The sequence below is a fragment of the Drosophila sechellia genome, chromosome 3L (assembly GCF_004382195.2).
Source record: "Drosophila sechellia strain sech25 chromosome 3L, ASM438219v1, whole genome shotgun sequence".
NCBI lineage: Eukaryota > Metazoa > Arthropoda > Insecta > Diptera > Drosophilidae > Drosophila > Drosophila sechellia.
Window position 1 is genome coordinate 20,612,402 of NC_045951.1, and position 25,483 is coordinate 20,637,884.

At 42.5% G+C, this 25,483-nt stretch overlaps 4 protein-coding genes across 7 annotated transcripts in view; 1 reads left to right on the top strand and 3 right to left on the bottom strand.

Moving 5' to 3' along the window:
• The window catches only part of LOC6616395, a 55,785-nt gene extending 51,486 nt beyond the window's left edge, over positions 1-4,299 (bottom strand). Inside the window, exon 1 of the mRNA XM_032719475.1 lies at positions 3,972-4,299. The gene's annotated coding sequence lies outside the window, so the exon portion shown is untranslated. The remainder of the gene's footprint in view (positions 1-3,971) is intronic.
• Positions 4,300-5,155: 856 nt separating this feature from the next.
• LOC6616397 (islet cell autoantigen 1) lies at positions 5,156-6,785 on the top strand. Its single transcript, XM_002040721.2, has 3 exons — positions 5,156-5,843; positions 5,917-6,156; positions 6,218-6,785. The coding sequence occupies exons 1-3, from the start codon at positions 5,262-5,264 to the stop codon at positions 6,629-6,631; spliced, it is 1,236 nt and encodes a 411-aa protein (XP_002040757.1). The 5' UTR covers positions 5,156-5,261; the 3' UTR covers positions 6,632-6,785.
• On the bottom strand, positions 6,718-9,548 carry LOC6616398 (dnaJ homolog subfamily C member 2). The gene is made up of 3 exons (XM_032717924.1): positions 9,115-9,548; positions 8,860-9,005; positions 6,718-8,380 (listed from the first exon to the last, which is right to left on the bottom strand). The coding sequence occupies exons 1-3, from the start codon at positions 9,372-9,374 to the stop codon at positions 6,840-6,842; spliced, it is 1,947 nt and encodes a 648-aa protein (XP_032573815.1). The 5' UTR covers positions 9,375-9,548; the 3' UTR covers positions 6,718-6,839.
• A 366-nt stretch (positions 9,549-9,914) lies between these two features.
• The window catches only part of LOC6616399 (adenylyl cyclase 78C), a 30,579-nt gene continuing 15,010 nt past the window's right edge, over positions 9,915-25,483 (bottom strand). Inside the window, exons 1-23 of one of the 4 annotated variants that reach the window (XM_032717923.1) lie at positions 23,646-24,182; positions 21,001-21,439; positions 20,640-20,937; positions 20,066-20,370; positions 19,821-19,962; positions 19,498-19,679; positions 19,225-19,426; positions 18,225-18,358; positions 18,066-18,155; positions 17,630-17,791; positions 15,757-15,893; positions 14,502-14,642; positions 13,721-14,273; positions 13,572-13,667; positions 13,375-13,514; positions 13,100-13,254; positions 12,226-12,992; positions 12,075-12,170; positions 11,757-11,937; positions 11,280-11,683; positions 10,991-11,219; positions 10,790-10,935; positions 10,583-10,696 (exon numbers count right to left, since the gene is read on the bottom strand). In XM_032717923.1, coding sequence (XP_032573814.1) covers positions 10,583-10,696; positions 10,790-10,935; positions 10,991-11,219; positions 11,280-11,683; positions 11,757-11,937; positions 12,075-12,170; positions 12,226-12,992; positions 13,100-13,254; positions 13,375-13,514; positions 13,572-13,667; positions 13,721-14,273; positions 14,502-14,642; positions 15,757-15,893; positions 17,630-17,791; positions 18,066-18,155; positions 18,225-18,358; positions 19,225-19,426; positions 19,498-19,679; positions 19,821-19,962; positions 20,066-20,370; positions 20,640-20,937; positions 21,001-21,411 — 5,085 coding nt within the window. In that variant the 5' untranslated portion in view covers positions 21,412-21,439; positions 23,646-24,182. Of the gene's footprint in view, positions 10,697-10,789; positions 10,936-10,990; positions 11,220-11,279; positions 11,684-11,756; positions 11,938-12,074; positions 12,171-12,225; positions 12,993-13,099; positions 13,255-13,374; positions 13,515-13,571; positions 13,668-13,720; positions 14,274-14,501; positions 14,643-15,756; positions 15,894-17,629; positions 17,792-18,065; positions 18,156-18,224; positions 18,359-19,224; positions 19,427-19,497; positions 19,680-19,820; positions 19,963-20,065; positions 20,371-20,639; positions 20,938-21,000; positions 21,440-23,645; positions 24,183-25,483 lie in introns of those variants that run through there. The other 3 variants (XM_002040723.2, XM_032717922.1, XM_032717921.1) reach the window with 3 other exon arrangements.

Genomic DNA, 25,483 nt, shown 5'->3' on the forward strand with positions numbered 1-25,483 from the left:
CGAGAACCGGCGACAACTCGGACGACTCAATAAACTAGCTTTTGTTGGCTTATTGACAGCGGGACGGCAGGACAGCCGCACATTCTGCGATTGTGCAATGGGTGGCACATGTGGCACATACCGATACCCCCCACTTCACCCCATACCCCCACTCCGGTTCGGATTCGTCGTGGCAAGTAGCAAGTGGCAAGAATCTGGGAGATCGAGACCAACTGGCAGCTGGCCGGCAGACCTTGCCGAAACGGTAAATGTCGTACACAGAAATAAATATATAAAATATCTATTTTATTTTATCCATATTTTAAAACAAAAGTGTCAATATCAGAGATTCAAATGTACAAAAAGAAAATAATTAAAGGAAAGCAATATATAAATAAACATTTCTATAATTCCTTAATTATAAAGATATGTGTTTTTAATACAGTCTCATAACTGTAGCATAATTATTAGCGTTTTGGTTTATGATTCAACTTTTATATAAATTTGTATTAATTAAATATTTATTATGATTGTGGCTGCTAGATTTGATTATGTATATGTTCTTAGCCTTTTTTGAGCTAAAACTAAATAAGAAATCTTAGATCCAATCAGTGCTAACGTTTGAACTGCTATTCCCAAAAACGTATATTTTATTTCTCTAAGTGCTTTTAAAAAATGTGTAGGTTTTTTAAGAGGGCAGCCGTGGCGGAAACAGGGGAGTTGGGCTAACATTACCGGAGGCCCACATTGACATGCTCTGAATACTGGGCTGCAGCTCATTGTTGTTGTTGCTGTTTTTAATGCCGCATGTGGCACTTGCAGCAGCCACCAGAGTCTTGAGAATGGCATTTTGATTTATTGGCTAGTTCCAGACCTGCGATTGCATAATCGCCGCCAAAAAACTTTGCGACTATAAAACTATATAAAACTCCATGGGGCTGGAGTGGAAGTGGCGGGGAATCCGTTCATTTTTTCCCACAATTTGCAAACAATAATGAAAACCCAGCTCACCGGCTGCTGCCCGACTACCTGGCTAATTAAATCAAATAAGCCATGCCAGCGCATTAAAAATGCAAGCAGCTAAAAAACTACAAAAAACGCGAGCAGACAGGCAAAACAAATAAAATTGGGAAATAACACATTGGCCATATAACACGTCGAACGGTTAATGCTCTCGCCACTGGAAGCTTTAAGCCATTTCGAAATCTAATTAAAAAATAAATAAAAACATTAGCTCCGATTAAAGTTCAGAAAAATAATAATAATAATAATAATAATATTTATTATAAGGGGTTGCAAAAATGTGTGAAAATATAGATATTGCCTACTAGATTCATCCTAATCTTCCTTTAATCTAGAATTGTGTCTAATGAGTTATGTTACTTTTTATTTATTTAGGTGTTCTTTTATTAATTTATAACCTATGCAATACCAATTTAATGAAATCTTTAAGATACATTTTCCCATCAACTCCTGACATTGCTATGGGATTTTCCAGAGGTTTCCTCTTTCCTCCAACGAAGCCAATGCCTCAGCAATTAGACCCGTCCAAAAAGGGCAGCGCAACAAGACGGCGGCAGCGGCAAATAAAAAATTAAGCTCGGCTGCATGCCACAAGTGGCCAAAAGTGCTTCCAGCCAGCCGGCCGGCAACGACCGATAAGAGAGCAACAACTGTGCAACGGGCCAACAAGACAACAGAAATATGGTCACAGCAACTGCAACCCAACTGAAGCTGGCTAACAACAAAATTGGCAACAAAAAGGCAACCAATTAAGGCCAATTTAGTTGCAGCAACGCCAAGCGGCAGCGACACAAGAAATAATCAGTGAGAAAACAGCAACCAGAGCAGCAACAACAATATCGCAGCATGCAAATGAGAGCAGCGACCAAAGTAACTCGATACAAATTTTGCAAAAAGGCAACAGCAACAGCAACGGGTAAAAAACATTTTCACATTTTTTTTCTGCACCGCGGGAACTGTGAGAAAATATGCAAAGGCAACTGAAACGGAAAACTTTGAGACAGTGAAACATTCCTAAAAAGAACATAGGACGACGAACTATATTGGAAGTGCAGTTTAAGATTGTACAAATTAATATACATATATTTTTAGTCACTGTATTATACAAGTACCCAAACAAGTAGGTAATATGCAACTAGTTTAAAATTGTATTACAATATATTTATGGATTTTAATGGAAAATATATAAAGCTTATCAGCATCTCAAAAATATTTCTGTTTTAATGATCAGTTATGGAATGTCTGCTGTATTTCAAACTAGTTTAAAATGTGTCGTAAAAAGCGAATCAAGTTCAGTTTGACTTATTTGTACCAACGACCACTCATGTTTGTAGCTTGTTTTTGAAATAACAAAATTAATTAAAGTTCGTAAATATATTGTTTGAGTTTCGTTTAGTGAAGAAATGCTAAGCACGTACTCCTTTAAACGCAAGTTCAACAACATTTGACAATTTTTAAAAATATATTATAAGGGAAAATCAGAAAATATCAGAAATATGCTAATTTCCGTACTTAACATTTTCATTTGTTAACATTTGAATTGAACAATTGAACATCTTATATTTTAATAATGCCTTGCGTCTTTTAGTTACATCATGATATTTGCTATGTTGCCGTATATATGTATGTATTTCCCTGAAAATGATTAGTATATCTGAGCCAAGTTCTACTTAAAGAAGTCAACCCGTAGTTTCATATTCTTGTGACAGGCTGTCTGCAATGAGTGACAAGAAGGGGTATATTAGTGTGGGAGCAGGCGATGCTTGAAGAATGAGACAGACAACGTGGAGCTGTTCTGATTTCGAATATTATTGATTAATGCCGCCTGATGACAGTATCCACTACAGCAACACCATCTGTGTCAGGTTGCAGATGCAGTGAAATCTTTTAACAGCCGACAAGAGGAAGCGAGATAGAAGATGCGAGAGCGAGAGGGGCATAGGGGCTAACAAGGTGCTCGCTTGCATTAAACAATTGTTGGCTTGTTGTTGCTGTTTGCTCAGCTCAGCCCAAGGCGGCCCATTAAAAAGCTTAGCAAGCAGCAAGTGCCGTGACCTTTTTCCCTCAACTTCCAGTTCTTTTGGCTGCCTTTTGTTTTTTTTTTATTTCGATGATTTCATTGTAGCTGCTGGCTTTTTTGTTTGCCTTTTTTGTTGTGCTCAGTGGCCGCATCCGAACCTAATTGCACCATCGGCCTAAGATCTTCAGTACACAAAAAATAAAATAGGGATCACCTAAAGTTGATATTTGCCAAACTGGTTTTAAATTAACTAAATAATTAGGTAATGCTGTTTTTAAGCAAGTCAAAGTATGGGTGCAATTTCTCAACTTAAGTTAAGAACATGTAGATTAATGCAGAACATTTACTTAACATTTTGTTTCTAAAGCGTTCTTACACACATTGTGTATGGAATATGTGAAAAACATTTCCGTTTAAAGAAGAATAATAGTTTATTTATGTATATATAAACGACTAATAATGAAAATATGTTCTATATTATTTATACATTTATCATATTTATTGAAAGAGAACACGAAAACAAATTATCAGAGAATATCGAACTGAGAAATATCTTATTTTTGGAATTAAATGTTGCAAGAGTATCGCAAGCATGTCCCACAACTTTTTCGAGTGTATTTTTTGGGATCCCAAATAATAGAAGCCGCCATGTCTCGGGCCGTTGGTGTTGTTGTTTCAGTGTGTCTTAAAGTGCATTATCTTTCTTTTTGGCTTAATCAGTTTAGACAGATCACACACACAGGTACACATTTAGGTTCAAAACATGCACACACCCACATGCAGGTGGCGAAAACTCCACCTCACAACCCGTTTTTTCTCATTGCCAAGAAAACTACTGAGCTTTGCACACACTTCTTCACTTTCTTCTTGTGCGTGCAAGTGTGTGTGTGCAGCCTCAGAAAGTAACTGTATCTCATAAATTCACATTTACAACTCTTTTCATACATACCTGTCCAGCGAATTAGCAATGCCGCATACAAAAGAATACATATGTGTCGCTTTCAATTTTGCAATTGCAATATTGCAGTCTCTAAAATGGAAAACAAAAAACTCGAGCTTAAGCCACCGGCTAACACACACATGTGCATTTACTTAGGATCCAAACAAACACACACAGCGATAATCAGAGGTAAACAAACGATGAAAACTCGCGACGCGAACGAAAAGCACTTGCGTAAATATAAATATTGGATGGTTCGATTGGGGAAAAGCGAGGGGCAACAACCAAATACGCGACTCGTGTTCTGGCACGGAATGAGAAACTATTAGAGCCTCGTCTCGTCCGCTGCGAAGTCCAAAGACGATCTGAATCGCGAACGAGATACTATATCTGAACTTCACTTTTCCCACACAGCATTTCCTCTGTCAGCTTCGTTTGACGCCGACAGTTCGCTTCGAACTTGTTGTGCCCGCATTATTTTAAGTTGCAGCGTTGCACCAGAACTATGTTATGTTCGTTAACAGAGTGTGACTGTACTGTGTTGCGTGCATACCAAAAATATACTGAACTTTAATGGCTCAGCGCCAAGCTACATGTGTACCGTTATAATTCAACGAAACTGAATTCGAAAAGAAAACAACATACATATGTACATTTCGGTCTAATGTAATTTTAGTTCTTTAATTTTTACAAATGTTTAAGTACTTATCATATGAGCACGCACTTAAGGGATTTCATAAATTATGGAAAGTATTTTGTCAAATGTTATTTGCACTTTTTTTAAAATATAACTACAAAATATCGGTATTTAACTTAAATCCTTAAAATACCCACCCAAATAAACTAAAACCCTTGTTATTCAACGGAACTGAATTCAAGATAAAAAAGAATATTTAAGTTTCATGGTAATGTAATCTAAGTTCTTTAATTTTTTTTTAAAGTTCTTGTAGTTCAGGACAATTGTATTTTATCATATTGGCACACGCTTAAGGGATTTTATAAATTGTGGAAAATATTTTTATTAAATGTTATTTGCCAATTTCTTTCAAGTATAACTACTAAATATCATAATTTAACTTAGATCCCTTAAATACCACCCGAATAAAGGACTTTAGTGTGACCCTAAGAAAAACACGGCGCCCTTGACAGTGCTGCAAAGCGCCGATTGGAATCGAAAGGCGACAGACAGTGGAAAATAACGATACAGCGCCACCCCACCACCCAACCGCCCCCCTAAACAACCACTCAGTGGCGAAAAATCACCCGTAGTTGAAAACTGGAACGGAAAACGGCGAAAATATGCTCAAGTCGGAGGTTCAGCACCAGTTCTGGATTACAAAGAAGGTGGTGCAGCGCAAGCTCGGAACGAAGGAGGACAAGCACATAATATCCTCGGACGCGGAACTGGATTCCAAGATCGAGGTGTTCAAATCGATATCGGACACCAGCTTGAACCTGTGCAAAATCATTGACCAATACCAGGAGCGCCTATGCATCCTTTCGCAGGAGGAGTGCGTGTTCGGCAGGTTCCTCAAGGAGGCGGGAAAGCGGAGCAGAACCACGGGGGGTAGTATAGCCCACACGGCCAAGGCCGTATCCTTCGCTGGACAGCAGAGAATGTGCGTGCGGGTGCCGCTCCTGCGGCTCCAGCACGAAGTCGATGTGTTCCGCTGCCGGGCGGTCAAGGACACGGAGCAGACCCTCCAGACGATGGAGAAGGAGCGCACGGAATACCGCGCCGCTCTCTCCTGGATGAAGTCAGCCAGCCAGGAGCTGGATCCCGATACGGGCAAGGGTCTGGACAAGTTTCGCACGGCACAGGCCCACGTGCGGGTGGCCAAGCATAATTTCGATGGTTACTCAATGGATTCCATTCAGAAGGTGAGCGTGGCTCTCAAGGACTTATATATTATATCCAAAATTATACAATGTAACTACCATTAATCCTTTCCAGATTGATTTACTAGCAGCTGCCCGCTGCAACATGTATTCCCATGCTCTGGTGGCCTACGTAACCGAGTTGAAGAACTTTGCCCAGAAGGCCGCCTCCACATTCCAGACCATATCCAAGGCCTTGATTATAAAGCCCAAGTACGACTTCTGTGTGCTAAAGGAACTGTCTCAAAATGAAGGACCCACAGAGGAAGTGCCGCCAATCGAAGCCGTGGATAAGGACCAGTCGTTATTCTTTGCTGTAACTTCATATCCCAGAGCTCTAATTCAAGAACTTTTTCTAAAAATTCGTTTCCTTACAGAACGAGTACCAGGACAAGCTGGAAACCCAGCCGGAAACCAAGGAGTCCAATGAGGACAAAACAAGTGCACCTCCCACTGCCTGCGGCGACAATGAATCCTTGCTTATTGAGCTTTCTAAGCAGCTGGAGGACAGTCCGCTTATAGATGCGCCGCTGGATGAAGATATACCTGCCCAAAATAGCAGTAACAAGCTATGGTCCCGCTTGTTTAGCCAGCAGAATCAGCAACCCATACCGAGCCAAGTAGCCAAGGACTCCAAGGCAAGTGGAGGTGGCGCCACCCCGGTTCCCAGCAAATCGCAGTCCACCAACAATCCCTGGCTGGATCTCTTCGCCGACTTGGATCCCTTAGCCAATCCGCAAGCCTTCGATTTGAAACTGAGCGGCGGACGCAGTGTGGCCGAGCAGACCTGAGCAGATTACCCTCCCGTACAGATTATATTTATTGATCTGTGTATACCTGTGGAAACTAGATAGTCAAAATGGAGAAACTTTGGATGTAACTTTTCGCTAAACGTTCAAAAACTTTTTATGTTTTATTTAAATAAAATTTATATGGGACACAGCAGCTAGAAGTGGATGAGGCGGACGAGTGGCAGGGAAAGTGGGGCAGGAGCCGCACTCATTTGACCGCCGCCTGTGCCTCTTTCTTGGAGTTAACCAGCTCGACCAGCTCCTTAACGCGACGCAAGCAGTCCTTTTTACTGCGATTCGGTATGCAGGCGGCGATGCAATCCCAGCGATCGGGTGTCGTCGTTGGATAGGTTTTAATGGCCTGTTCGAGCAGGGCTTGCTCCTCCTTGGTCCAGGTTTTGGATGCAGCACCGCCACCCGATGACCCATTTGTGGCTGGAACTGGGGCTGGTGCAGCAGCTGCGGGGGTTGCTGTAGCTGGAGACGTGCCATTCTGCTTGGTTGACTGATTGTTCGCCTTGTGATCTACTCCGTTCTGTTTCAAGTTCTCCTTGCTCGCCTGGGCCGTCGTCTCCTCGCCCAGGGTTATATCCTTACACGTCTGAACATCTTTCTTGGACTTCTCGAAACTGGCAAATGCCGCATCGTTGGCTTGGGTCTTCAGGGAGCTCTTCGAGTGATCTGTGTTCTGGAGCGCCTTCGCTTTGTTGAGCACATCCTTTGCAGTGACCAGAACAGTGTTATCTTGGCTATGCTGGTTGATGAACGTGGCTATGACATCCCAACGCTGCGCAGTGCCTGCGGGAAACAGATTAACCGCCTTGATAAGCAACTGCACGTTCTCATTACTCCAGAGCTCATTCTTCTTGACCTCCTTAACGCCTTTTGGCGTGACCGCTGAGGAGGCGAGCTTCTTGGCCTGTGTCTGGTTAATCTCCTCCAACTCGGCAGCTATCTTCTGCTCGGCCGTTTGCAGGGCAGCAAAAAACGACTCACGGCCCTTGCTTTCCATTGCCTTATTTAGAGCTTGCAGCTCTGCAAGATTGAAGGTCTCGCAAATCTTCTCGGTGCCCTCCATGTGCTTCAGCTGATCCTTGTCGTTCTTGGCATAATACTTGCAGTCCTTGACCTTGTCGCGCAGCGTTTTGCGCTCCTTCTTAAGCAGCTTTTTCTGCTGCTCGCGTTCGATGCGGATCTGCTCGATGCGTTTCTGCTCGGCCTTTTCAGCCTTCTCCTTGGCCAAAGCCGCTTCACGGATGGCTCGATCAGCTTCTGCCTTCTGGGCCTGGGCGGCGTCCATCTTGGCTCGCTTGGCAGCAGCCTTGCGATCCTTTTCCTCCTGCTTGAAGCGCTGAATGCGCTTATCATTGTTGTAGGCCAAATCGACGAGCGACCTGATGCGAGACATTTCCTCCTTCTTGCGCTTGATTCGAGCCGCCCTGTTCTCCTTTTCGATCCAGCGACGTTCGTCGCGGTCCTGGCCCTTCTCCTTGTCCTCTTCGTCCAAGTAGCTGAATTCCCGCCATGATTTAAAATCGTACCAGAAGTTGTAGAAGCGCTCCACTTCCTCGCGTTTGGCGTCCACCTGTCCGAAGGCGGGAACATGCGGCTTTTCGCTCCAGCGCCCGTTAAGTGTGAAGGATTTGTTGAATACGCCAAAGAAGTCGTTATCTATGTCGTTCTGTGAGGGCAGCGAGTCGTCAAACTCGGGATCCACTGAGTCAAAGCTGCGGCGCGGCTTGGATGTTCCTGGAATACAAGATGGAGTATTAGATGGTTTAACAGGAAATAGTTTAAAATCGACATATCTATTTTGTACAATTGTTTACAATTAGCCAAAGTGTTTATGACAATACAAATTCGGTTGTATAATAGTAAGTTACAATTTGGCATTTTGTTTAAAAGAATGTGAGAGCAAACAACTAGTCCTATTTTTAGATATGCAAAAATAAAGCTTCTAAGTTCTGCGCCCTTAGACGAAGGCAACAGTACACAGTACACAATTAATTAGATGGAGTATAAATTAGTTGCAGATATTTTAAAAACTTAATTGATATCTAATTTGAATATTAATATCAACAGGATTGTATGGAATCAAATTTGATATAGCTTAAGCAACTGCTCTAAAAACGTATATCAAAGTATGCTTAGCTGTCGATTTGCATGAGCAATGCAAAGTCCGAAGGACACCCGACAAGGATCAGCAAGGACATTTTCTTGACACCCACCCAGTATCTCGTAAGCTTTGGTTATGCATGTGAAGTAGTCGTCGTCCTGAATGACTTCCTCGCCCTTGGCTTTCCGCTTATCGGGATGATGCAGCAGGACCATGCGCCTGTAAGCCCGTCGAATATCATCCTCGCTGGCCTCGTATCTAAAGGGTAATTTGGTCAGACAATACAGAATTAGTTGGGGAAGTCCCATCGATTGTTGATAGAAACGAACACATGGGAATGACCACCACGTGCTGCCGCCGCACTAACCGGAGCTTGCCCAAGCCAAGAATGGCGTAGTGATCCTGGTCCTTCCACTCCTTGGGATCCAGCGACTTCAGGTAGCTGATGTCCACCTCCTCGCCGACGCCCTCCAACTTCTCATCGCTTTCGCTGCGCTCCACGCCGCCGGGAGCTAGAAATTGGCGCCGTTGCGCAAAGTAAGCGAAGCCAACGCGCTCGATTTTACGGCGAACGACCTTGAGCGGCAGCTGCACCTCCACCGCCGTCGCTACCGTACCGCTCGTCATCTCTGGTCAGGTCTGCTGCTTAATGGGCATTCACCGCCACTCCTGTGGGTTCACGTTTACTCTAAATTTGGCAATCCGCTGCCTTCAAAACGTCGAAATCTAGTTAAGAATCACACTTTTCCGCAGCACCGCATGTGTTTCGACTAGAGGTGGTGAAACATCGATGCCATCATCGATTATGGCGCTTGTAAAATCGATATGTTTCCAACTCTATATTTGACCGATAACAGCAGTATCGCTGCTGCTTATTGGCAGTGCTGCCAGCTTCTATTGCTATAATCGAATGGCAACTATCGTCTTGGTTTGGCGCCAAAGTGTGACCATTCTTTAACGAATGGCTTTTTATGATTTATATATTTAGTTAACCGTATTAACAAATTATTAATCCACGTTCATTACATAACGAATCCTACACTATAATGGGCCACTAAAAAATGCAAATTTAATACAATAGTTAAGAAAACGAATGTTTATTTAATATTCATGTAAATGATAATTTGACGTAAATTCCAAAAACCATTAAGTTTCACCATTTGTTAGTTTTGCTTATCACATTTATTTATAACGAATTGTATAATTACAATTAAAGTGCTAAATAGGTGCTGGCTGTATAGTAACACACCTTATATTTGCCAAAATCCATTTCACATATAAGTAACACTTCACCGCCTCATTACATTTAGATGGTCGTAAAATATTTAACACATAAGTATGCTTACTTTATTTACATTTCCGCTCTTTGATCAGAAGAAACAGTTTGTACAACGAATATTTGATTTTCTATTTGATTACTGGCTGTTAAATTGACTACTAGTACTAGGAAACTAGTTGGTACACATTTTGGTTGAATTGAACAAAGCTAGTAGGTTCATTGGCATTTCGTACGGTTGGCTTTTTTGGGAAGATCCAAATGTCTTACTCTAAACAGATTTCAAACGCAAAAATACATATAAACGACAGTTCTTAAGTTTAACGACTAGAAATGTGCTGAGATAAATGTAATTCTTGCAACTTCAAGTATGGTGATTTAAAAATTCTACTAAGTAGCTTCAGTGTCGTTCTCCACCATTTCATTTCAGTGTTAAGCCAACAAACTTGGAAACTTATGCCAGCGTAACTCCATTTGTATAAAATCGTTCCAAAAATAAATTCATCAGACACTCTATCGCCGTGAGATCGACTTAGACCCAGTGAATGCGCGTACTCGGCTATAACGCATCGTTGTGGCTCTTCGATATCGTCGTCTCTATCTGGTCGATCCGTCGGAACGAGGGCATATAGCTGGAGCTGGCCTGCGTGACGATCGAGTTGTTGGAGGAACTCTAAAAAATTAAATGGGAAGAATATTTCATTATATAGGATAGGTTCTAGAAAATAATCTTTCTAATTAATTTTTGAAACACTAAATATTGTACCTTTTTCTGTCTATATGAACGTCCCCGAACACGGGTTGTATTCCGCCGCACAGGATTGACCGTGGTGGACTTTTGTGACAACCGGACCGAGCTGAAGGTGCTTCCCCGATGTCCTCGACGGATTTGCGGAGAAGGAGTGCCCGTGGCTAAACATAAGAAGTAAATATTATTAATATCCTAAATAACCAAACTGGCACTTACGTGTTCCGGCAATGGCTGTGCTGCGTTTGCTCGCCTGAAGCATTCCGAAAACCACGGCACTGAAGGATCCATGATGGGAGGTCTGCCGCTGGAGATTCGGGGTTTGGGCCAGGGGAATCCCGGCTGGCATGCGAACCGGTGAGATCAGCTGGCTCTCCGATATTCCCTTGGGATGCACATAAAAGGTGGTCATCATGCCCTTGCCCTTCACAGCGATTTCACCACGTTTCTGTGGGATTAGGAAAGAAATGTATAACAATTCGGGATAGGTAACAAAAGACCCACATACCACACACGTGTAACCCCTGGAGCAAAGCAATTCCGCCGTGTTCTCCGGAACCTGTACTCGCCAGTTCTCGCCCGTGGAGTCCATTCGTGAGGCCACATTGACCGTATTGCCCCAGATATCGTAGACCGGCTTCCTGGCTCCAATCACTCCACTCACCAAAGGACCACTGCAGATTCCCACACGCAGCTGGAAGTTATTGAAGGCATCCCCATTGATCTCCTCCAGCTTTTGCTTCATGGCAAAGGCGAACTCCACTAGGTCGCAGACACTATCCTCGGAGGTCTCGCCGCGAAGTCTGAGATGCTCGTGATTTAGTCCCGCTGCCGCCATATAGGTGGCACCCACTGTTTTGATTTTCTCCACCGATGCGAATCGTGGCTCCTCCAGCAATTCATCAAAGTCACCTGGTTTAATTTGTGCCGTGCGGCATCATTAGACATTTGGAACCGGGAGACAATGCTTAATCAATCAACTTACAGATAATCTCATTGAGAATACGAATGCAGGCCTTGCCATTGTCGATGTCCTCGGAGTAAAAGTCCTGGAAGTTTGGAATGGAGGCGAACATCACGCCGCAGAGATTGTGCATCTTGGAGTAGAGCTCGTCCGTGTGCTCGTCGGATAGGTAATAGGTGGCCACATGGTCTGGTAGGATGTTCTGCAATCAAATGATTTAATTAATGACAAATGGCGAGGAAGGAGCAGGTAGACTAAAGTAGAATTGGGTTACATTTTCCCCTTCATATTTCATGGTTATGATCCCCTTTTGTGGCCCTGTGTATCCAAATCTCTTACCTTAATTAATGTGTCATTAAGCGCGCGATTGGATTTCATGTTGGTCAGTTCACGCTCGGCTTGTTCCTTCCATATGAAGTCCAGACGCGAGGTTACCTGGGGAAATCCGAATGAGTGATGGGTCGAAAGCTTTGGTGACACCTCCTCTTACCTCCACCAATCTAGCATGGTAGCAGACCATCACCAGGAAGGATATTAGCAGTATCAGCATTTGGACCCCAAGCGGCATGCCCAGTCTGGAGAGCTCCACCAAACTGAAGCTATCGCCGGAGCCGAACTTCATCATGATCAGCGTGGTGTAGAATGCCACCATGGACAAGGCCATCAGGGCCTTGACCAGGTAGTACAGCTTCAAAGCGGTGGCCAAGGACACCAGGCAGAGCACCCAGGTGAACACCAAGTACTCCGGATGGGCACAGTGCCCCTCAACATCCGTGTAACTTTGCATCACCGAAGCATCTGAATAGCTGAGGTTACTAAGGGAAACACTGTGCCCATTTGTGGTCAGTGTATAGGGCCGATGGGACTGCGGCAGGGAAGGAGTCAGATTCAAAGTGAGCGCATTGAGCGTGCTCCTCACGAACTCGTCGGAGGGACCACTACTTGTGATATCCACCAGGGGAGTGGGCCTTCCACTGGCCGGTGTGCTAATTGTGATATTGTGATGGATGGTGGCCGACAGATAGACATTCAGCCTGAACTCCTTCTCCGTCATGGAGGTGTTGCTGTATGGCGAAACCATGCGCTGGAATCGTGAGTGCTCGTCGGCGGTGCCTATGTAGGTGGACGAAGGACACAGGACCAGTCCGATGGCACTCAGCATGCACATGGACACGATGACGCCGCAAATGAATAGAGTGCGACGCTGCCGTTGCTGTACCAATTTCGCAGAGTTCGTCTTCAGGCAGCGGGGCAAACCTAGGGAATAATGGTTGAGCGTTTAGGCCTGAGGTATTGTAGACTGAACTTGAGTATGTAGTTTTATGATTTTCATAATACTCTGATTTAATTGTATTCATGCTCACCTGGAAACTCCTCGGCCATGACCAGGACGCAACAAAAAGTTAGAATTACCGTGCCCACCGAGAGACAAATAATGAGACGCGTGCAGCGTGGAATGATGATGACCTGGCACAGCACCATAAATATCCAGATGACAAACACACACAGCATATTGGATCTGAATGGAGTAGATGGGGACGGTACCACATGGCAGGGGGAGAAATCAATTAACAACAGTTCATTAATTAAGAGAGTCCTGGCCTTTGTTTGTTTTCTATTAACAGGCCTGCACACGCACCGGAACATATCCTCCCGCAACTGGCAGAACTTCTGCTCCTGGCTCTTGTCCTTGAACTTGAGGGTCCAGGGATCTAGGTACTCGCGTCGGATTTCCTTATTCGAATTGATTTGAATGTTCTGCTCGATGAACTCGTCGATCTGCATTTCGAGGAATCGGGTTGTAGAATCGGTGAACTGCAAGTTGACTACACTTACCTCCTCATCCAGAACCGCCACGGAGACTCTATGATCCTCCTTGGTATCAACCAGTATGGAATCGGCACGGTTGAGTCCTTCTTCGGGACTGTTAAGCTAGGGTCGCCAAGATGAAATTATTGTTTAAGCATTAAAGTAAGTGATCTTACGTTCTTGAACGGAATCTCGGGTATCCAGTCGGTGGTGGACTCATCCTCAATGATCAGACCCTTGCCGTCGATGGCCTCCGCCAGATTTTGAATGCTACAGGCTCCGTTCCTGGGTCGCAGCTGCACTTCCAGAGGAACCGACATCATGGCCGTGGGCGAGGACACGGTGGACATGCCGCATGGTCCCGTTCCCCCGCCTCCGGCGCCACCTGCTCCTCCCATTACGCCACAGCCGTTCCTAATCCTGCGACTGTCCATGGCCACGCCCTCGACCACATTGGGCAGGGAGTTCAGGGATATGTTCTTCTTCTGCTGCTGCTGAAGAAGTTGCGTGGGTTGCTGGGCGGGCACAGCAATGGTGGCCGCGTACTCCAGACTCCGTCCGTCGATGCTGGCGCCATCGTTGCCCGTCGCGGTGACCCCGCCGATACTTCCGCTTCCGCTGGCCGAGATCGATTTGGGCAGGGCGGTGGGCGTGGCGCAGGGGGCAGCCGCAGTGGCCACACTTCCCGCCAAATGGGCGCTGCTGCGCGTGCCAAAGCGTCGCTTGGGTCTGTTGAAGCAAGCGAAGGGTTAGCAATTGTTAGTTTGGAATTTGAATGCACTCGCAGAAAATGGGGTAAAACACAAAATAAAGATATGAAGAAAAATGTTCCATTTCACTAATGAGATGCTTAACAATCGTATATATCTATTTATATACTTTGTGTAATTAGTACGAGGGTCATAAAACTTAACTTAAAAGTACTACAAGTTTTCACTTTGTGCACTTTTCACTTACCTCAATGGCTCAGTGCGCTTGATGAGGTAAGTCTTAACGTTCAGCATTTTGAGGTGATTGTCCCGACAGCCGCCGTTTCCCGGTTCCACCTCGTAGGCGTCGTTCAGGCACTTGAGCGTCGCCTCCGAAATATGGACTCTTCTGCAGGAGGAGGAAAAGAAGGTGGCGTTACCAAAACAGATTCCAAGGCGAGAGCATTAGCAGTTGGCCAGACTTCAGTTGTAAGTTCGGAAATTTAGTTGGCGAAAATTAAATTCAAATATTTGCATACGTTTTCTACGAATGTGCGTGGTGATTTGCCCAGAACCACCGACTATTTCCCATTTCCCACTTTTCCCGCCCAGCTCTTTGTGTTTTCTTGTGGGGAGGTGGTAGGCCCTTCATAATTGGGTCTCCGCCTGGGTTCCTTGGAGCCTTTCGATATTGTTGGTGGTTGGTTTCTGGTTGCCGCCCAGGCCACCATCACATCAAAGCATTTTGCATTAAATTGAGCTTTTCATTTCTGGGTCTTTTCATTTTGTTTCGGGTTCTGTGGTCGCTCGGATTTTCCCCATTTTCCCCCATTTGCTGGGCGAGCTGTTTCTTTCTATTATTTGGTTTCTTGTGTCTTAACACGCCAAGCTTGCAAATTCCCAAACAATTGTTGTGAGCTACACAGGAGCAAAGGAGCCAAATAAAGAGCTTGGACTAAGCCACAGGACCCGCAAATTGGCCAATTAAAACTGCGGCCAGGCTGAGACTTGCAGCCAAAGTCGAAGTTATTTGAATTACGTATAGTTTTACAAATTAATTTAAGACCGAGGTGGTAAGGTGAACGCAATACGAACATTGTCGGGATGCCCAAGCTAAATAGCTTAATTAAATGCTTTATAACTTAAATAAAATGCACTAAAAACCTATATATTATATATATATAATTCAAATATTAGTAACAGGGGTACTTAAAAGTTTTAAGTGTAAACTATAAACCATTATGACTAACTTAATAGTAGAACATGTGTCTACTCTGACTGTGTAATTGAATTAAGCTCCTTTGACCTTTAATTCACTTGCATAGTTAATAACAGAATCATTTATGCGTAAACTACTTTCCTAATCTGTAATTACCGGGTATATTAGTTAAATTAACCTGCCAACATATTAGGATATTCCCCTGCATTGGAGATATACACTGGATATCTGGTTTTGTCAACTCATTAGGTATGTACTCACACGCAGCCGTGTATTCGGATTTCTACGTGACTGGCTTACTTACCCGGGAATTCCGCCGGATTCCATGTGATTCGCAATGATAACATCATTAGACCAGACGTCAAAATGCCATTTCTTGTTGCCCAGGACGCCGCACATCACCGAACCGCTGTGTATGCCGATTCGCATGTTGAGGTCCACCTGCAATTTGCGAAACGCACTTCTTAAAAGTCGAAGTACACTTGGAAATAAAATGCGAATCGGAACATTTTCAAAACACACTCTGAAGAGGAAAAATCATTTCAAATTGATCTTTAAATTTCATTTATTTTGTCTTCTAAAAATTGAAAATATGAATGATTGGAATGGAATCTGAATAGTAAACATATGACTTGAATTATTTTTTTAATTCCTAGTAAAAGTTTAAAATACTAAATAAACCTCAAACTTGTATAAACGTTTCTCCGGAGAATTCAGTTTATTATTCATTCCTCTGCCACTTGCTCAAAATTTCCCATGAACTCTCTTCAGGTTCACAGACTGAGTTACCCAGTCAATTGTCAGACTGCCGCAGCAATTAAATCGCCGTTCCAATTATGCAACTGCAGGCGGCATAAATCCCCATAAACGAATACGGGATTCCCCCGTTTTTCTGCGGCATGCCTCAGGCTGCAGGCGCACCGAAAAAATCAATTAAATTCCAGTGGCAAGCTCGCCGTATGAAAATTTAACTCTCGCTTCTGCTTTTCGGCCGACTGTTGTCAGTTGCCTTTTGCTCTGTTGAGATTTGCATACAAATGAATTGTCAACACGTCCGATGTCCCTGCTCAACAGCTCCTGCTCCTACTATATACTGAATACCATACTACCATACCATACTATATACGTGCTATAGCCTCCGCCCATGGTCAAAAATGGTTACTGGATTGTGCAATAAAAAATAAACGAATAGCTTCTCGCATATAGAGGAATGCCAAACGGTTGAATCTGAACAAAAGCGCTATAGGTCTATAGTTGATTTCCTCGACTATCAGATACCCGTTACAGCTAGTGGCGTGAAATTTAATTTTACTCGGGTTATCAAAAAATTATCGATAAAATTGGCAAGACAAATAAGCAATCAAAATATGTTTCAAAATGTAGAAAGTGACAGTTTTGTGCACTTTGTGGGCATCTACGATTCTAGAATCTGATTTCTTGCATTTTTAGTTGCCGACATCTTTATACGGACAGACAAACGGGCAGCTAAATGGACATGACCAGACCGACTTGGCTAGTGATCCTCTTCAAGAATATAAATATGTTTTAGGGTGGAAAATGATACCATTTAACTGTTGCACACTTTTCAACGAATCTCGTATACCCATTACTCCAGTAGTAACGGGTATAAAATGGGTCTTAAATATTTCAATTGTGCAGACCAAACAGAATGTAAGCCATGAGACCTCAACAGATGTCAGTTGGTTTGCGTTTTATGTAGCTCGTGGAAAACTATTATTTGTTCATTGTCGATTTTTTTTACGCAAAGGTACAAAAAGGATTTAAATAAAATGTTAAAAAAGCATCAAAATGCATTCGTGCAAATATTGATACATGTGCAGTCTGCATACTAATTGCACAAAAATTGCATTTGTTACAAAGTAAAAAAGGAAAGTGAGATTTTGAAATACTAGTTTCAATTTACAACATATAGTTGTATTCCGAATGAAGATTATTTAAAAGATTTTTGTTATTAAACTATTTACCATCAGTTGTTTCATTTCAACCCTTGCCCTCAAAAGTATGCTACACCTTTAATGGATTTTCCATTTGCTTGCTGTACCATTTTGTTTGTTTAAATCATTTAAATAACATTTTGAGGGCCACACTTCATCGCGGTCGTTCCGTTTCGTTTCGGTTCGATTTGATTCGATTCGAATCGATTCGATTCCACTTACATGCGTGTGCAGGCGCACATCCTTAATGGCCTTTATCATGTGCAGGCCAGTTTCCACGCTGCACACCGCGTGATCCGGCCGCGTCTTCCAGTTGTCGCTCTCGAACTGGGACACACAATAGTAACAATCGCCAAGCAGCTTCACACGCAGACAGTGGTTGTCCTTAAAGGGTAAAGGGCGGAAAAGCATTCAGCGAGTGCAAGGCACCAAAGAGTATGTTTAAATATCATTTACAGGTAAATCTTCTTTAAAAGCAACGAAACTATTTTACAAAGTCAAAAACATATTTTGGGCTTTCTTGAATTCAAAGCAGAATTAAATTATAACCTAGTTTGACTTTATAAAAGCAAAATTGTAGCTTAAAATAAAGTCATTTTTTAAATATTGAAATATTATTTGTTTATTTATTTATTATAAATAAATTCAAGCAACTCACCTCCGCAATGCGATCGAAACGGGCGAAGAGGTCGTTTAGGATTTTCACCAGCTGCTGGGCGGAAGTTTTGCTGGCCAACTCGGTGAAACCCTGTGGGGAACGAAAGTGAAGGTGTCAAAATGCACACTATAAACCTCTCAGGCTATTTTATACACCTACCTTAATGTCGGCGAACAAAATGCTCACATTGTCCATGGGATAAACGTACAATTTGTTGAACTGCGTCTCCACCGTGGGATCCGTGCCCTTGTACATTTCGCTGCGAATTTGATTGTTCACGATGTTGGGCAGAACTGCGAAAGGGAGTGGAGTTTTGCGGAGTGAGGTTAGCACCAACTTGAACACGAGCCAAACGCAATATATATTCGCTCAAGGACCCGCAAACCGGAGGCAAAAAGCATCGCCGACTGCCTGCAGTTGTCAGGCAACACGAAATTACCAAGAAAGGCGGAGGTTTCGCCTACCTGTGCTCCTCATGGAAAAATGTCACTGACAGTCCCTCAAAATAGCGCTAACAAGCTATTAAGAGGGGCATTTGCGCATTTGAAGTTTCATTTAAAGTAAACAGCAATAATATCTCGAAAGGAATGCAGCTAATATCAATCAGACAAATTAAGGTGCGCAACAAAAAAATTATATGGAAAATACGTTACTAACATAATAAACTCTAATTTTTTCTATTTAATTTAGCTAGCATTGGATGGGTCCATTATTATTATACCATACCATATAACAAGAACATATTTTAAGGAAGCGAAAAACAACTGACGATTGTAAGAAATAAGGTGTCAATCAATACACATTTTTAACCTGATTTTTTTAAAATTTGTACTTTTTCACGTTCCCCACTATTTCTCCTTAACCAAATGAAATGTTGGTAAGCGATTCCCTTAGATTAGCTCCACCTTTTGATTGGTGTATCGCTCATTAAGATCGGACAGCCACACCAGATTTATGTTTCTTTGTGTATATAAACTCTCTTAGAGCGCTTCGTCACTAGGTGGACTGCCGCCCACTATTTAATTTTACTTTTAATCAATTGGTATACATTTTTAAAGACTAATTATACAGTTTAAAAATATATCCATTATTAGGTAGATTTTTATTGAAAGTGTGGAAGTTTTATACGAAAATGCATTTTTGTAAATTATTAACTCACTTGAATCCAGTAGTTTTTGAGTGCGCTGTAGCTCCTTTTCCGACTCCTTTTTGTGTTCCATTGCCTTGTGGGTTTCTATGAATGCCAGTCGTTGTCCGCGATCCGTGAGATACTTTGTGTACATACCGGCCACATTGATGGCCGTATACAGAATGAAGTTGGCAAAGATCTGGAAGAGCACGCACTCGGGATTTATGGTGGCCTGCATGAAAAAATGGCAGAGCTTAGGCAAAAGTCACTAAACAATTTCAATTCCGATGGCAGGCCAATTACCTCGCCGTGCTGCAGTTTGATGATGGTAATTACGGCCAGGTGACAGCTGGCCGTGATGGTTCCGCCCACAACGCACCACTTCAGGGGCAGTGGCAGCATCGCATACGGCACGAAGATGACGAACAGGATGTACCAGACCAGGTACTCGCGATCCGCGAATCCCACGCCTTGGCCAACGAATCCTGCAAGTCGCGAGAAATGACGAAATGGAAAATCACTGCTGCGACCTACAGCATTTACGACTCATCCCGCAGGCGACGCCCAAAAAGGATTAGTCCTTTTGACGGTCCGTGCAGGTGACGCATGATTTACGACCCACTCACCCTGGATGTTGAAGAGCACCCATGTGCAGACCGCCGCCCAGTGCAAATAGTTGTTGGCAAAGCAGCGCCAGTAGCCCAAAAAGCAGATGGCCATGTTGGCAATCCCGCAGCACACCGACCAAGTGATGGCCGTCGCCATGCTCTGAAAGCAAATTGGGAATATTTGATAGGCCAATACACTTCAAAAATTCGGATTTGAGTTTAATTAAAGAACTATTATTCCTATTAACGATTATTCCACTCACCGTTCCATCCTCGCTTTCAATGGGTCCCAGTTCACTTCGCCGCATTATCCAGACAAAAGCCAAAACAATTTTAAGAACAAAGTCAACTACGTTCACAATGATTAGGGACTTCTGGCGCTGTCGGTGCGTGTAGGTCAGGTAGGATCGTTCCAGAGAGCTCTGCTTGAAGGAGTTGGTCAGCGAAGGACACAGGATTCCTTTGACCACGTTGCCGCTCTTGAAAGCCGAATACATCTCGTTGTTTAAAGGGCGCTGCGATTGACCAGCAATGCTGGCTAGCGAGTTTCCCGATTCCAAATCGTGTTCTTTGGAAGATTAAAACGAATCAGAATTTGTATAAACTGTGAAACAAGAACTACGCACTATGCTTATTTCATTTATAATAAATAAAATATTAAAACCGGAACAATTGGTTTACATGCACCAACTTTGATTATTTTGTATCTATTCAAAATCAGATTGAATAACCCAAAAAAGGAATATATATAAACTACAAATAAAGTCTTATAAGCAACAAAGTAAGGTACTTATGTGGCTTACTAGAACTGGCCTGGTCAAGTCCCTTTCCGCTTACCGAAATTGCTGTTGCCAAAGATGCTGCAGCTCTCCGTGCGGCGTTTGGGTCCGTAGGCCCGCTTGGCCTCCACAATCCGGACGGACTGCACCCGCAGAGGCGTCTGCTTGGCCACGCCCCCGCGCAGGGGGCCGCCCTGCTGTTTCTTGCGCAAATTGGACAAAATTGATGTGGTGGAGGCACGCAGCGATGGCGGCAGGTCACCAGTGCCAGTGTCCTCCATTTGGGCACCGTCGCCGGGAAGTCGGGGTATTTTGGACATGTCCGGAGTGACCATCGCTGTGCTGGCTGCATCCTGCTGTTTTTGGTTTTAGCTTGGCTTTAATTAATCCTAAGTGCGTGGGCGCACACATTAGCTTACCTCGGAGGACGCGGCATCGGCTGCCACCGAGGATGTGGCCGCTGCTCCAGTTCCGTTGACCGTAATCTGCTCATCATCCGTGGTCTGCGCAGCAGGATTACTTAGACCCAGGCCATCAACCTCCCCGTCATTCACCGCCGCCTCATCGTCATCATCCCCCTCTAGTTTTAGGTCGTCGATTTGTGCCAAGGCGACGGCTCCCTTGTCCACCGCCCGGCGCAGCACTACCCTCTCATCGGGTTCCCCCTCCTCTCCCGGAGCAGCTGAGTTCCCACCCATGGTGCCGCCTTCTGGAGGCGCCTCCTCTTTCGTGTTGCTTCCCCGACTGTGTTGCAGCGAAAAGGCCGACGAGGGCGTCGCACTCAACTGGCGCAGGTGCACCTCGTCTGAAACCAGCTTGTCGTCATCCATGTTGGCCAACTGTCCCTCCTCCGCGGTCCTGGAAAAAAAAGAAACTTGAATTATTAATTAACAAAAAAAAATGAAATAGTTTTGTAACAATTTATGATTGCATATTATAAACATTTAAAAAATTACTAAATATTTAAGAATGTATAAGACAGACAGAAATAATAAATCGATGTGGGACAGTACTCCACACAAACCATTTTATTTAATTAAAATCAACTTAATGTTTCCAGTGCACGTCATTTTTCTAAATATACTTTCAATTTTAAACTTCCCTTTGAAGTTCAGGTACAGCTAGATGAATTTAAGCATTTGCGAAAAGAAAGACAAAAAGTAAATCTAGTTCGGCAAGCCAAAACTTATATTATTGAAAAAAGGTGTATATAGAAACAACTAATCATTATTTCTTTTTTTACATATATGGTTCTTCACTTTTAATTATTGATTGTAACAAAACTGATGGATGCAGACTTAAAACTCAGTAAGATCAGAAAAAGAATGTATATACTTTATAAGTGGAAAATGACCCATTCATTCGAAGAAAGCAAAAACAAATATTCTGTGAAGATCTTTAAATTAAAATGTAAAATCTGGATTTCCAAAAATTATTAATAAATGATTGATTGACGTTAAGAAAGAGCTGTTATATGCTTGATTCATTAAGATGAAAAGAATGAATAGGACATTATGAGGAATTTGAATTAATTTTCCCCTCTATGGGAGATCCTTCTATTTGCATAAAACTAATAATAACTGACAATTCTCAACACTAATTCGTTTTTTAGTTCTTAAATTAGTCAATTTACGTTGGCTTTAATGTTAAATAGGCGGTCAGTATTCAAAATTAGAAAATTAAATGACCGTACATTGTGGCATTTGAATAATTTGAACTTTTTGTCTAAAGGAAATAAATAAAATTTCTAATTAGGTCTTTGAGAACCTTTCATCGGAATTGTAATGTGTGTGTAGAAATTTCCAACTGAAGCCACAATTCATCTGATTAATATTTATTGCAATTCCATTACGAAGTAAATCAAAATTAAAATTGCCGAAATGAAATTACACGATTTGTGGCATTTAAATAATTCTTTGATTTCAGTAATTTATGCTTCTGGAATCTGGCAATAACAGCCTTCAAATGTCTTTGGCAAACGCCCTTCGGAGTCTGAGAGCTTCTGAATAATTTTGTGTTGTCTGGAGTTGTTGTTTATGTTTCAGCTGATAACAGACCGGATATATATATATATGTTTATACCTTTGTATATACATTTCAATATGCTTTATAGCAACACATTTGATGTTTAATTCCCGGTGCCGCAGCGGAAACGCAAAATGGCAAGGCAAATCAGCGCGACGACAGTGGAAAATGGCGCGTTGATGTCGTTGTCATTATTCAAATTAGCAGTGAGGCACTCACACTCACGAGTGCACCAATACACGTGCAGGCATGCGTACATATAGACGCACACACATTCCATCGCACTTTTCAGGGAAATGAATTTAAATCCTAGCTAAAGGACAAAATAGGAAATACCAATACGTCGAAGGGTCAACTACGGCATGTGGGCCTTATAAATAAGCCCAATCGATTTGATAAAAAATATAAATACTATTATTTTAAATCTCCATAAATATAGTATCTTTAAATAAAACCTTTAGTCGCCTTTAATCCTTTGATTAGTTTAATGTGTACTTCTTTAACGGAACGACGAGCATGTGACCTTTTGTGTTGCTAAATATCCTTGTGATTATTTATCTTAATGTGATCCATTCACTGCTTGCATGGCCTTTATTATCAAACTGATGACAATTCTTATCTGAGCAAAGGAACCTGATGTATTTTCGGCCTGTTTTACCAGACAGCGTGGATTATATTTAGCATATTTACTTGCCTAGCCAATGTGCATCGGTATCTCCCTATCAATACACCTTTCCAATCTCTGCCAGCTAAAAAGGGAAGCTATGGGGGAAGTAATGAGAAGTAAATGCTTTGTTAAACAAATTGAAACTTCGATTTACTGAAATGACTGATGCAAGTAACAACGAAAAACTCCGATAAGTACTGGAATTTTCCGCCATGCGTAACAAACAATCAATTTTCACAGCATAGCGATATCACAGCTTAAATGAGATTCGCGGACTGTAAAGATGCGGATTTTAGCACCTTAGCGGAAAATCAACCAACCATTGAGCATTTAACATCCCCCACCCACAGATGATACTATTTGTTTACGCACCTGTAAGATGTTTGGTCCAATAAAAGACACAATATCACATGCCAGATCGCACCGGATTATGTTCCGTTTCAGTGATTAACACATTGTCACTCCGGTTGCACCACTCTGCGATGAGTAATCCCGCAAGGAAAAGCGAGCAACTGAACCCAAATCCAGTTGAATCGAGTGGAGTTTATCGCCAGCGGATGGATGGGTTCGAGATAAACTTCTAATATAATTATCGCGTATATAAATGTGTTGATAATGGCGCAACAATATTCAAAATACAAAATCGATAAATCGAACGCGGGCCAGGGTTCTCCGCGCCCATCATTGTCAGGTTCGAATATGCAAATATGGAACCTATTCCGTGATTCACCCCAGGAACTTTGCACTGTTCACCGTTTTTCTCGACCTGGCGTCATATACCGTGCAAGTGTTGTTGATCTATACCGTGTAGACTTATGGACATATGTTAGCTGCGCGACTGCTCAACAGGTTTTACTTATTAGTATTATTATTATTATTTATTCTGCCGCCAGCGGCTAGCTTTGGTTAAATATTACTTTTTCGCGTCTTTCACATCGGACTGGCGTTTAGCAACTGAGCGAGAAAAAAATCGCCATCGCCAATCGCCGGGATATAATATGATACTGTCGAGCGCAATTCTGATTTTGGTTTGGCTGCGTTCTCTCCATTTTACCCATATTAGCCATATTTTTCTCTTTTTTCTCTCGCGGTGACGCCAAGTGAAATCAGTTTTGGTCAACAATGTTGCTGATATGGTAATTGACTCGAGTTCGCTGCGTTGACTTGCCCGCGATGAATGATAATGATAATTATGATGGGTGCCCAATGATAATAAGCTATTTCTGGCTAAAATGTTTGGCAGGACTAGGGTTAATTTTCCGAGTTATTAAACATTACAGCCCTCAAAGCAGTTATATGTCTGTAGTTCGATGGGTTCACAGTTTTTTACTGAAAATGAATGAAGTGAATGAAGTGGGCAATGAAAAACAATCCCAGTAAAGCGTCATCTTTGGAATTTTTTAAATTTGCCCATATTTTGGCATATGGCATTTGAATTAAATTCCATGTTTAGCCTGGGGCAAGTAAAAGCCATTTAAGTGTCCCCAGCATAGAAATATTTTGAGTTTTTTTTTTTTGAAAAATCGAAACAAGACTTTTATAATGGATATTCCCCATATTTTTGCCAATTTCCTGGAAAGATGTCGAGGTGCTAAACGTCGAAAGTTCAGATATAAAATGTCAGATATAAAATGTCTGCAAGGCTGGCTATTATTTATATAGACAAACAGTGGAGATAGTTCCAAGTCCCAATCAGCCATTCCAGCCACCCACTTTTGGCCCAAAAGGGCTGGGAGACCCAAGGAAGACGGGGAAAGGGGGCAGTCCTAGTCAGTCCTTTTTATGAGCTTTTGTTGGCTTGTTGAATTTATGGCCATAAGAAACTTGTTAAAGCACATTATTGGGTGTGTAACAAGTGCGTGTGCCGATGTGTGTGAGTGTGTGTTTGTGTTTGTGGGCTTGTTTGCTTTCGGTGCTGCTACTTTCGAGTCGCAGACTCAGAAGAAGGGGTGGAAACGGGGGGCTTAAGGCGGCAGCTGCTAAGCTAAGTAGATTAAAGTCATATTTACACGTCTTTGCTATATGTGTGTGCACCTGAAAAAAATATATGTACGCAGTATTTAAAGTATTATTACATATTATAATAACCATTTATCATAGTCAAATTAACCTATTTCAGTTAAATGGTGAAAATTACCACTACCAATCTAATTCATTAATTAAAAGGGTATACTACAGTCGTTGAAAAGATTGTAATAGGTAGTAGAAAG

Bases quoted from the DNA above. Each gene is read 5' to 3' on its own strand.
- LOC6616398 (XM_032717924.1), bottom strand. From the start codon at position 9,374: ATGACGAGCGGTACGGTAGCGACGGCGGTGGAGGTGCAGCTGCCGCTC. The intron at 9,006-9,114 runs GTTAGTGCGGCG...ATTACCCTTTAG, and splicing joins CTTGGCTTGGGCAAGCTCCG to ATACGAGGCCAGCGAGGATG. The intron at 8,381-8,859 runs GTGGGTGTCAAG...CTTGTATTCCAG, and splicing joins CAAAGCTTACGAGATACTGG to GAACATCCAAGCCGCGCCGC.
- LOC6616397 (XM_002040721.2), top strand. From the start codon at position 5,262: ATGCTCAAGTCGGAGGTTCAGCACCAGTTCTGGATTACAAAGAAGGTG. The intron at 5,844-5,916 runs GTGAGCGTGGCT...AATCCTTTCCAG, and splicing joins CAATGGATTCCATTCAGAAG to ATTGATTTACTAGCAGCTGC. The intron at 6,157-6,217 runs GTAACTTCATAT...GTTTCCTTACAG, and splicing joins ACCAGTCGTTATTCTTTGCT to AACGAGTACCAGGACAAGCT.